At 36.0% G+C, this 11,274-nt stretch overlaps 2 protein-coding genes across 2 annotated transcripts in view; one reads left to right on the top strand and one right to left on the bottom strand.

Moving 5' to 3' along the window:
- Positions 1 to 446: 446 nt before the first annotated feature.
- LOC111480491 (cyclin-D5-2-like) lies at positions 447 to 2,061 on the bottom strand. The gene is made up of 5 exons (XM_023125561.1): positions 1,684 to 2,061; positions 1,506 to 1,592; positions 1,135 to 1,426; positions 921 to 1,057; positions 447 to 840 (listed from the first exon to the last, which is right to left on the bottom strand). Exons 1-5 carry the CDS (start codon positions 1,870 to 1,872, stop codon positions 613 to 615), a joined length of 933 nt encoding a protein of 310 aa, XP_022981329.1. The 5' UTR covers positions 1,873 to 2,061; the 3' UTR covers positions 447 to 612.
- A 5,149-nt stretch (positions 2,062 to 7,210) lies between these two features.
- The window catches only part of LOC111480975 (interferon-related developmental regulator 1), a 4,866-nt gene continuing 802 nt past the window's right edge, over positions 7,211 to 11,274 (top strand). The window contains exons 1-12 of the mRNA XM_023126222.1: positions 7,211 to 7,534; positions 7,806 to 7,974; positions 8,157 to 8,237; positions 8,862 to 8,944; positions 9,029 to 9,141; positions 9,238 to 9,348; positions 9,520 to 9,629; positions 10,097 to 10,409; positions 10,496 to 10,573; positions 10,657 to 10,707; positions 10,832 to 10,921; positions 11,116 to 11,193. Coding sequence (XP_022981990.1) covers positions 7,525 to 7,534; positions 7,806 to 7,974; positions 8,157 to 8,237; positions 8,862 to 8,944; positions 9,029 to 9,141; positions 9,238 to 9,348; positions 9,520 to 9,629; positions 10,097 to 10,409; positions 10,496 to 10,573; positions 10,657 to 10,707; positions 10,832 to 10,921; positions 11,116 to 11,193 — 1,287 coding nt within the window. The 5' untranslated portion in view covers positions 7,211 to 7,524. The remainder of the gene's footprint in view (positions 7,535 to 7,805; positions 7,975 to 8,156; positions 8,238 to 8,861; positions 8,945 to 9,028; positions 9,142 to 9,237; positions 9,349 to 9,519; positions 9,630 to 10,096; positions 10,410 to 10,495; positions 10,574 to 10,656; positions 10,708 to 10,831; positions 10,922 to 11,115; positions 11,194 to 11,274) is intronic.

Here is an 11,274-nt window from a genome sequence, read left to right on the forward strand (position 1 = left end):
CCCCCCCCCCCCCCACACCCCCGAGAGAGCGAGAGAGCGAGAGAGCCTCTTACTTTCACTTCTCAACTTTCGTACAGCCTTTTCAAAGACACACAACCAAGAAAGCATCCACCCAGCATCCCTTGAAAAGCCAGGGTTTTGCAGAGACAGCTAAAAGAGGACCAAAAAAGCAGTAAAAATAAATAAATAAACAAAAGAACGAACCCATTTAAGCAAAGAGAGTGAAAGTGAACATCTAGTAAGAGTGTCCTATAAGCAGCAGTAGCAGTAGCAGCTTTCTTTCAAGCCCCCTCCTCCCTCGCCCCCCTTATGGCCTCCTGGTCCTTCCCTATCACTTTGCCCTAATAAATATCAGAATCAGCTTTTGTTCTTCACCTTTCACTTTTCCTATTTTTACATGCACAGATGCACCCCAATAAATCTGCCCCCTTTTTCTTTTTAATTTCTCTCTTCTTTCTGCATTTGCTTGTTTTCTGAGAAAACCTCATGAATAAACCAACAAATCAAGCCATTATTGTATCATAAAACCCCCTAATAATCATCACAAGTCATTTGTGAGAAGGAGAAAATTTAAACAGACAAAAAAAACACTCCTCATTTTTTTCGCTTCTCTTAACGGAGCCGCTTTGCTTCACCCACACCACATTCTTCATCACAGTTACTGAAGTTTAGCCGTTTTCTTTTTGATGCAATCGCTGATGTTACTGAAGAATTTGATGAACAATCCATTGATTTCATTTGGGTTGGTGATAAATCTGGCGATTTCAAACATTCTGCTTCTTCTCTGCATTTTTCCAATCTCAGTTCTTGCATCAGATTGTAACATGAAACCACATCTTCCTGTGAACACAAAGGATTCAGCTGAATAGAGTATTGGAAAACAGGAACAAAAAGGGTCCCAATTTGTTGATGGAACTTACTATTTCGAGATATCTACATTGAGAAATGGTATTCATCTTCATTTCCAAGGCTTTCCTTGTTAATCTGTCATCCATTGCTGCTAAAATGGCTGTGGCTGCTGCTACAACAGAAGGCCGATGGTTTTCTGTGCTTCTTTCTGCATTCAAGATTTGAATGTAATGAATGAACAAAACCCGATTGATGAACTGATGAACATCAGTTGAATGAAAATACCTCTAATCAAAACCCAGATGAGTTCAACAATCTGAGAAACCTTATTGCTTGGTGGGGATTCAATGGATAGTTTAGATATGAAATAAGGAATGAAAGAGAAGGGAGTTGTTGAACCCATCTTCCATTCCAATGTGTTCAACACCAAAAGCTCCATTCTTTGGATTACTTTGCTTTCAAAGTTGAAATCTTCCACTGGAAATTCTGAAAGAGCTGGAACCTTCAATTCCTCCATTTTCGCCGCTAAAGAAAGACAAGCCACTGCCAGTAACCTAACTGCCCACACCTTCTCGTTCTGCAGCCATGGAGGTTTGGATTAACAGACCAAAATCAATAAGCCATTGCCAGAGGAAATGGAGAAAGTGAAAGCTTACAGTAATGGCCCGCCGAGAAAGGAAGCGATCGAGGTACATAATTGAAAGATAAGCAGTCTGGAAACCGAATCCAAACACAGCTCTGGTCTGTCAAATTAGAACAATCGTCACGTCAATTGAGTCGAATTGAATGAATCAAACAAAGAAACAAACAAAAAAAGGTAAAAAAAAGACCAACTTTGAGAATCCATGCAATTGCTTCCAAACGGGCGCATTTGACCCAGTTCCCAAACACCAAAGATTTATCATTTCTAAACCCGAAGCTCATCTCTTTTGCAAGTAACGTATCCACATAGTCATCCTCTGCTGGGCTGCTTCCATTTCCAATGTCAATGAATGAGTGTTCATCGACAATCTCATCATCCATTTCTGGAACATTCAAGATGGATCCGGTTACAGACAACCAAACCCAGATGAACGTGGAGAAGAGGGGTCAAATTGAAGGCCAGAGAAGCAGAGGTGGGTGTTGTTGAGAAGTTGCAGAAGAAGCAAAGGATTCATAAACCAATCTGGGTTTTCTCAGAACGTGGCGAGATTTTACAAACTCTTCTTTTTTTTCTTTTTTTTCTTTTTTTTTTGTTGTGGGTTTAGAGAGAGAATTGTTGTTGAATTTGGTTTTGAAAGGGAAGACCAGAATTTGACTGAACCCAGAGGCTCTGTGTGCGCGCTTTGGGCTTGGATTGGACTTCAGAGAAACTGTTTGAATATACGCGAGTGAACTGCACGCTCCAATTACGGTACACATCTCTCACTCCCACTTATATTAATACCATTGGTTATTACCCTACCAGAAGCAAGCACTTTCTGTATGTGTATGCATGCATGTATGTATGAATGTATGTATGTATGTATAAAAATATAGGTAAGACAAATTTATAAACAACATTTGAGATTTGATTAATTAAAACTTTTAAAATTATAAAAATTATATTACAACTAATCCAAACTATATATTTAAATTTTAAATATAGACGTGGCATTTTTTCTTTTTCTTTTTCTCTTTCTTTATTATTTATTATTATTAGTTCATTGACCAGTCAAATATAGCCACGTTATTATTACAGAAATAACTTCAGTCTAGCCATGACCATTATCGTACTTTCCCAATCCTCACTCTTTTGCTTTCATTTTTTACTTTTATTTTTTTTAATTATTATTAGTTAAAACCTTTTGGAATTTAAAATTTTAAAACTAAATACTTCATTCGGAGTAAATTGTACAAATTAACATATTAGAATTAAAATTCAATAATTTTTACTCGAAAAAAATTTATTAATTTTACCTTTTTTTTTATTTTTATGAATATGAATTGAATAAAGTTTTTACTTATTAAAAGTCACTTTCATTTTTATAATAAGTCTAGTATTTAAAATCTTTTGGAAAGTATAAAGACGTTTTTACCCGTTTCTCTCTAATAAAGGGCATCAAAATATTTCAGCTCACGTGCTCGTCAAAGTTCAAGTGCCCTTTTCTTGGGAGGAGGGTAAAACGGTCTATTTTAAAAAATTAAAAGTAATAATTAAATTTAATTTAAGACGAAAAACCTTTTAATATATGTTATTTTAATTGGCTATGAAAGGATTTATAGCACGTGCTGCATGCAATATACTTTTTTTTTTTATATATTATGTTAAAATGATATTATTTTTCGAAATTCGAGTATTTATCAAAATTATGTTTAATCATAAATAGAATAATAAGCAAAAGAATTATGATGATAAAAACGATTAATACATTGTAAGTGAAATAAAATCCAAAAATAGCTGTAAAAATGGACGTGTCCATTAAAGAGAGGAAATTCAAGTTGGGTTTTTTTTTTTTTAATTTAATTATTTATTATTAACATTTAAAAAAATAAAATATTTAAATATTTAAATAAGAGTGGATGGTAACACGAGATCCAAAGAGCTAAGCATGGGAACCGACAGCTTATGAGATACTTTTTTTATTATATGGTCAATTTTCTTGAAAATATTTCTATTCAAAATTCAATATTTTTTTTTATTTAATTAAATTTAAAGTTTCATTTCATAAAGTTAAACCTACTCAGAGTATATGATGGAATGAGTTGTTATTTTTTTTTATTTTAATAAAAATAAAAAAGGGGGAAAAGTTCAATAAATCGTGGTAATATATATATTTTTAATTTGTTTGTATTAATTATTAAATAATAATTAATAAGAAGAAATTAAGGAGGATCCGGAATAATCAATTGATGACTGGAAAAAGAATCATTGGAGAACTCCAAAGTTGGCCCACCAGCCTGAATGATACCCATTTGGCATTGGCATTTGCTACCCACCCAAATTCAAAATTTTGATCTCTTTCATACCTTTTTGTCCCTTCTCATACACTTTTATCATATAATAAATGTAAAACAATTATCAGAGTTTCGACGTAGACAACCCATTTTAAAATAAATGGTACATGAACGAATCGAGACCGCTACAAAATGTGTTTTTGAAAGAGTTGTTAGCATTGCATATACATGTCGGCTGTGGATTGAGTGTTCTGTCAAGATTCTCACGCCTAATTTGGAATTGGCATGGAGGAGCCTTGAAATTCCGTACTCTCGAGGCTCTTTGTTTGGGCCTTTATTTTCTGCCCTTTGCCAGGCAAAGACAAGGGCTCTCCATTACTATTATTGTGTCTCCAACTTCAATGAATGCAAAAATGATCACCTCCTTCCCATTTTACACGGTCTTACTTATACAAAATGATCATCTCCAATCAACATAGGATCTCAAAGTTATATGACAATATGAACGTGAGAAGAATTATATAATTGTTGTGAGAAATGGGCATTGGAGTTGCGTGTAGGGAATGGGAATGTGCAGTGGGTGAGAAAGAGGGGAAGCAGGAGTGTTTAATTTTGGTAGCGGACAGGCGCACATAATAGACACATAGGCAGTACTGGAAGAGATGGGTGGCTTGGCTCTTCACCAAATCACCACCCACCATATACACTTTGGCTGCCACTGCACACACTTAAATTATATGCCCATTTCCACATGCATTTTGTTTCCTCTCACCACTGCAACGAAATGACTCTATCCCCCCTTTCTCTTTTTTTCTTTTCTTTTGCACTTTCTCATCATTCCTTGCCCTCCAAAACCTACATAAACAAACCCTTTACCCTTTACCCTCTCACCCATTTCATTTTATATTTACTTACTAACATTGCCAAAGTTACTGTTCCTTCTTCTTATATTTTGATAACACCCTTATAAACGATCCCTATTGTAAGAACTATTTACGAAAGTAAACATTTGTTGAGGATCATTGAAAAAAATAGTCTCACATTAGCTACTTAAGAGGAAGATCGTAGGTTTATAAGTAGGAAACACTATCTGTAAGATCCCATATCGATCGGAAAGATGAACGAGTGTCAGTGAAGATGTTAGCCTCGAATAGGGGTGGAATGTGAGAATTCACATTAGTTAGTTTTACTAGCAGTGAGCTTGAGCCGTTATAATATAATATCATATCAATGTGTGAAAGTAAGTATATTTGAAAGTATAAAGATAAGAAATTTGAAATTTAAAGTTTTATTATTAAGAAATATTGAAGGGCACATATGATTTGATTTGATGTTAGAAGGTGCACACAAGGAAACCTTGACCACGTTAGAAAAAGAAGAGACTTTTCATGGTATAAGGAATAACTTGTGTTGTCGTCTTGTCTTATGGAAAAGTATTTTTACTTTCATTACATGGAGTAACTATTTTATCATCGACCACTTTCCTTAAAATTCTATCATTAAATTTTGAAAAAACCAGTTTACCTTTTGTTTCGTCGGCAATGTGGTTTGATTGGAATGATACAAACGAAGAAATGTATTGTAAAATGAAGCAAAACGACAGGGCATTGCCACACAAGAAAGAAGCTATGAACCCCACCCTCTGATACCCCTTGTGATGGATCCATCGATTCGTTCCATCAACATGACGATAACCAAAAGGGCAGCACCGATTCATAGAGGCGACACAGCTAGCTAGCTAGCTATCAATGGGGTCCCCTCCCAGTTGGCCTCCAAATTCAACTACAAAAACTTGCTTCATTTCAGTTTCATAATGCAGTTTTGAAGCTTTTGCTGTAATTAAGTCCAAACAAACTCAATGGGAGGCCTGGCGGAATTGGGTGGATGTCGGCGAGGGGGGATGATATTGAGAAAATTGGATGTGGGTTTGTCAGTAAAAGCAAGTTACCAGTTGTTATGTTATAAGGTACATTAATAGAAAACGGTTTTGTAATTCTCGTCCTGGTTAGGTTATATATAAGGCTCTGCCCCACCTGAGCTCGCAGTCTGACAGGGGCGAGTCAAATTCCGAGGCTTTGACTGCCCACCACCCTGCAGATCGCGCGCTCTCTTCTTCATTCCCGATCCCAAACATCACACCGGGAAGTGTGCTGCACATGGGGGGCTGCTACCCCTGCCCTGCCCTGCCCTGCCCTGCTACCGCTAATTTTATTTCATAACGTAAAGGCGAGGCAGGCAATTTGGGGTTTCATGGGCCATTTTACAAATGGTTTTTGTGATAAAAACAAGCGGTGTGTGACAAGCAGATAAGCATTATAAGCACAACGACTGAGAGGATAAAGATGGTGTATAGTATAACCTTCGCCAGTCCTCTCCTCTCCTCTTCTCTCCATGCTTCGATGTTCAATCATGGATTCATAAAACACGACCCCTTTTTTTTTTTTTTTTCTCTGGTTGTGACAGTTTGGACGTCAGTTCCAACAGGAACTTGGTTGGTCATGTGTTGTTTTGTTATGCTGCGTTTGTGAACTGTTCTTTTGATCCATTTATTTCCCTCCGCTCCTTCTTCCACGAATTTGGATTCTTTATGTCCATATTTGATTTTAAAAATGACATGACTTTCGGGAAAAGGGACATGAAATTCTCTATTGATGCTTGGTTTTTTTAGTGAATGTATGAGTTTGGTCGGGGGATTTGGGTGTGGATGATGCTTTTGTGGTCTGTTTTCAATGTCCTGTGTGATTTGTATTCATTGTCATTCTACACTTAAATGTTTGGATATGAGTTTATTTTCTTTGAATGTATTCCATATGAATTAGGTCAAAAGTAAATCAAATCAAACTCAACGTAGACATTCTGGGTCGTGCATGCTATGCTATGCTTGACACATGCCTTAGTCGCCTAGCAAGACTAATGACATGGCTCGCCCAATTCCTTATGTATTTGTCTAAAATTTTCAGATTTGGATTTACTAGTAAACTTTAATATTGGGTTATGGTTATAATAACAAAATCGAAATACATTAATTATTATTTATTGGTATCAAATGTAAATGATAATTAATAATTTTTTATTGTTATTATTTGTTTTTAATAATGTATTTAATAAAAGTGGGCCTGGGATGAGGAAGGGAGGCCCAGGATCCATTTCGTCGAGAAAATCGAGGGCGGTTGTGTTGACGGTTGAGCTCTAAGTGTGGGCTGGAAGTCCAAATCCCACGGCCACACAACAGCGTATCAATGACGCGTCAATACTCATTGCCACGTGGCGCCGACTTACGACTTCCAACGCTCTTATCTCCATTGGCAGGTCCCTTCCTTCGCGCCAACGCTACCCGCATCCAACGGTGGTTATTCCATCCACGTCATCATCTTCACGCCACCACGGCTTGACCGAATATTCGTTATCTCAGGAATTGAATAATTGGGGTTTTCCCACTTGCGGCTTACGCACCCGTTGGGCGTTTTAAAGGTGTTGGACTTCAAAGCTTGTTTTTCCCTATTTCTTTAAAATCCCTAGTTTGTTTCTCCACCAAACTTTCCCTTTTCTTTTCCCCTATCTTTCCCCCTATCTTTCGATAAATTTTGATGGCGAATTTCTCTTGCAATTCATCATCCAACCGTTGCTCGATTCTCGTTTCAATTCAATTAGATTCTGTTCATCGTTTTTTCCCTATATTTCTTCGTTCTCAGATTTTTACGCGGCTTTGTACTTCTAATTGACGTCGATTGAAGGGAGGAGCCACCGTGATCTGTACAAATGGGAAGACGTGAGTTTTCTTTTTGGTTGTTTCATCCATAATCGAGGCTGCTTTTTTGTTTTATTTATGAAGGATAAGGATATTTTCTTCTTCGTAGATTTTTGACTTTATGTTCTCGAGTGTTTCTGTTTTCCTTTCTGGATTGGAAGTCTGAAAGGTTGTGCTGTCTCACGATTATATCTTTGATCTTTATGTGACTTGCCCCGGCGAAGTTTTGATGTCTCCCTGTGCAAATGGGTAAATCCAGGAGTTTGGTATTGATGTTGTCCCTTCTTGACAGGTAAAACTCAGCGTAAAAATTCTCTAGCGGTGGACAGTGACGATGATAGTAGTGTGAGTTCTTCATCGACTATGCGGTCCGATCGAATGTCTGTTGTAGGGGTTGAGGATTTTCAATTTGACAAAGATACTTTACTTGATCAAGCTCTTGATGATTTATATGAAAAGAGGTATTCTTTTAGTTCATGAACGATTCTTCGTACTAATTGATTTTACACAAGAATGAAAATTGATGCAATTTGTCGATAGTAGCCACAGCCGTTGCCCTATTGTGGCTTTCAATTTGTTGGTCTTTTTCTTTAAAAAATCTTGTAGTTCTTAGAATAAAGCATGTTTGATTTTTGCAATGAAGGGGTTCCACAAGAGAGAAAGCGCTGGCATCGATTATAGAAAATCTCAGCAACAATTTGCAACATCAGTTTGTGGAAAAGAAGTAAGCACTTCTTCACCTACTGTCTCCATTCAAAATTTCCTTCTTTCATACATGGCCTTCAACTCTTTTAATCTGTTTACCTTGTTTATAGCTCGGGCACCCTTTGACTTTTCTTGGATGTTGTCTCTAAGAGTAAACAATAGCAGAGTTGCTTCATTCACTTTCTTGGTTAAATTTGATTGTGTAGTGTTGCTGCATGGTGTAGAACTGTTCAAAATGTTAAAGAAAAAAAAAAAAAAGGATAGATTGTGAGAGCTCTTATTTAAGAAATAGATCATTTTCACCTTTGTACTCATATTATCCAGAGAAACCAAACTAACAGGTGATCTAAAATGCAACCACGAAATACTCAAAATTATTTCTAACAAATCCCCGAATTTTGCTTTAAGAATGCTCAATCTCAGCCAATGTTATTAGGCTGCCACAAAAATTACTGAGGCAGATCTTCAGTACGTCCTGTGTCATGCTCCCCTATTTTGTTGCCATAAACAGTTGGGGAAACCAGTGCCCCCCTTTTTATATAATGCAACTTTCAGTCAATCATCCAAGAGATGTAAACAAAAAAGAAAGAAAGATAAAAGCACATGCACATTGATTAATTGCATTTCTTCTGCCTTTGGCCAGATTTGCTACTCTGCTTCATCAGTGTCTGAATTCTATCAAAAAGGGTTCCAGCAAGGAGATCTCCTTGGCTTCTCATGCAATTGGTAAATATTGTTTGGTAACATTAACCGTCTCAATTACTATGCATCCATATGCCAATAAATTATTTGATCTTATACAATCTATAGGATTATTGGCTTTAACTGTCGGTGAGGGTGACAATGCGCGAGAAATATTGACAGAATCGATTCCCACCATTTCTCAGACTCTTAGATCTGGCTCAGAATCTTCAAAGATATCGGTACTTGACATAATATTTGTAAACTGAAGTTTAGTTTTTAAATAACTATAATATTTTCATTCCACCGATTTTTATGGGACGGTCAATTTTCTACAGCTGGTCGAATGCTTGGCAGTTATCACTTTTGTTGGTGGAAATGACATGGAGGAAATTGAACGGTCATTGCAGCTCATGTGGCAAGTTGTCATTCCCAAACTAGGACCAAATGTATTCCATATGACTCTTCCTCTATTATTTTGTCTGTTTTTTTTAATCTCTGTTTAAAGTTATGAATTGATTAATCCTATATCAAATTCTTATATCAAGATTTTGGCCATAAAATATTTGGATGACTATTTTTCTTGTTGTTGACTTGTTTTCTGCTCTTCAATTTCATAGGTAGTTGCAGTCAGGCAATCAGCAACTATCATTGGTGCCATGGTGTCTGCATGGTCCTTTGTCCTTACAACTATGCACGGGTTGAAACTTAATTCCAAAGATTGGCAAGAGTTAGTAACTTGTTATTATTCTGCCTCCTCTTTTCTTTTAATTTTAGTGTGATTTATAATGGGTTGAAGTCATAATTTGCATATCTAGGTATGAAATAACAAATCATCTCAATGAATTTTTAGTTGGTTGGAACGAGGATATAATTGGGGTTGATTGTGTCAACATAGCAAATAAATGTGTAAAAAAAGTGTTTATGAAGATTTGGTAAATAAATTGTCCACCTTGTGTAAAAATTTTCTACGTCTTATCTGTCTTACATTATGATGTGATTTTGTTCCCTGAAGGGCAATTTAGTTTCTTTCCAAAGAAAACATCAAAGGTTCTAAAGTAAAAACAATCAAAATATATGGGAGAATCCTACTAATAACTTGTAGTTTTGAATTTTCTGTCTATAATGAAGCACAAATTAAAATGTTGGTACTCATGTATTGTTATTGAAGGAAATTATTATACTGCAAATATACAGATCAATATCATATTTATCAAGTCTTCTGGACAAGGATGACCGTGCTGTACGCATTGCTGCTGGTGAAGCATTGGCATTGATTTTTGAGAGAGGCGTTTTGGAGAAGTTTTCTGCTGAAGCTAAAGGATCAATTGATGGCTCCACCCTAGAGGGAAGTAAACCGCGGGAATGGTTTATGCATATTCAGGGATTGAAGGGGAAAATCTTGAATCAAGTAAAAAGCCTCTCGATGGAAGCTGGTGGTAAGGGATCCGCTAAGAAAGATCTCAACTCCCAGCGGAATACATTTAAAGATATTTTGGAGTTTCTTGAGGTGCATATATCTTTAGTTCTTTAAATTTTTGGATTTTCATGTTCCACCCTTTTTAGGCTTAATTGATTATTGGTCTGTAATGTTAGGATGGTTATTGCCCTGAAACTTCAACTAAGATTGGAGGAGATCTGTTGCAGACTTCAACATGGACACAACTGATTCAGGTTCACTTATCTTTTTGTTGTCAGAGAATAGTTTAACTTTTCTTTTTTATTTTGTTTCTCACTAAATTTCTAAATTTTTGCAGTTGAACTTCTTAAAGCACTTTCTTGGAGGAGGGTTTGTTAAGCACATGCAGGTTAGTTTCTTTGCCTTTTTTTATACTAACACGTATTTCTTTAAAAGTTTGATTTTTTGATAATCTGCGGGTAGTATTCCTGTGTCTTCTAACATTCTACTTTTCTTCTTGTTTACTGTAATAGGAGAATGAATTCCTTCATGATGTCTTCGGGTTCACTCCGAAGAAAAAATTTCTCTTAGACAGCGAACATCGAATATCATCTACGGAAAAGGTTAGCTTCCACTATGATCATTTTTTATTTTATTTATCTATTTTGGGTTCAACGTGTTCTATTCAATGATGTAATTTCTATTCCTTGCTTATCGCAATCTCATTTTTGTATTTTGCCTTTGAATGAGGTTGGAAAGGTGATTATTTCTTTCATCAGATTAACTTTTTTTTTTTTTTTTTTTTTTGGTATTACAGAGGATGTTCAAGTCGCCAAATTCATTTGCCAATAAGGCAAGGACTCAGCTGTTGAACAAGAACCGAATGTTAGCTGAGGTAGATTCTGCAAATGACTAGGATAAGATTTTTTTTTTTTTTTTTTTTTTTTTTTTTTTTTTTTTTTTTTTTTTTTTTTTT

Source organism: Cucurbita maxima, unplaced genomic scaffold (genome assembly GCF_002738345.1).
Source record: "Cucurbita maxima cultivar Rimu unplaced genomic scaffold, Cmax_1.0 Cma_Scf00006, whole genome shotgun sequence".
Taxonomy (NCBI): domain Eukaryota; kingdom Viridiplantae; phylum Streptophyta; class Magnoliopsida; order Cucurbitales; family Cucurbitaceae; genus Cucurbita; species Cucurbita maxima.

Bases quoted from the DNA above. Each gene is read 5' to 3' on its own strand.
- LOC111480491 (XM_023125561.1), bottom strand. From the start codon at position 1,872: ATGGATGATGAGATTGTCGATGAACACTCATTCATTGACATTGGAAAT. The intron at 1,427-1,505 runs GTAAGCTTTCAC...CCATGGCTGCAG, and splicing joins TTTCTCGGCGGGCCATTACT to AACGAGAAGGTGTGGGCAGT. The intron at 841-920 runs GTAAGTTCCATC...TTGTGTTCACAG, and splicing joins AATGTAGATATCTCGAAATA to GAAGATGTGGTTTCATGTTA.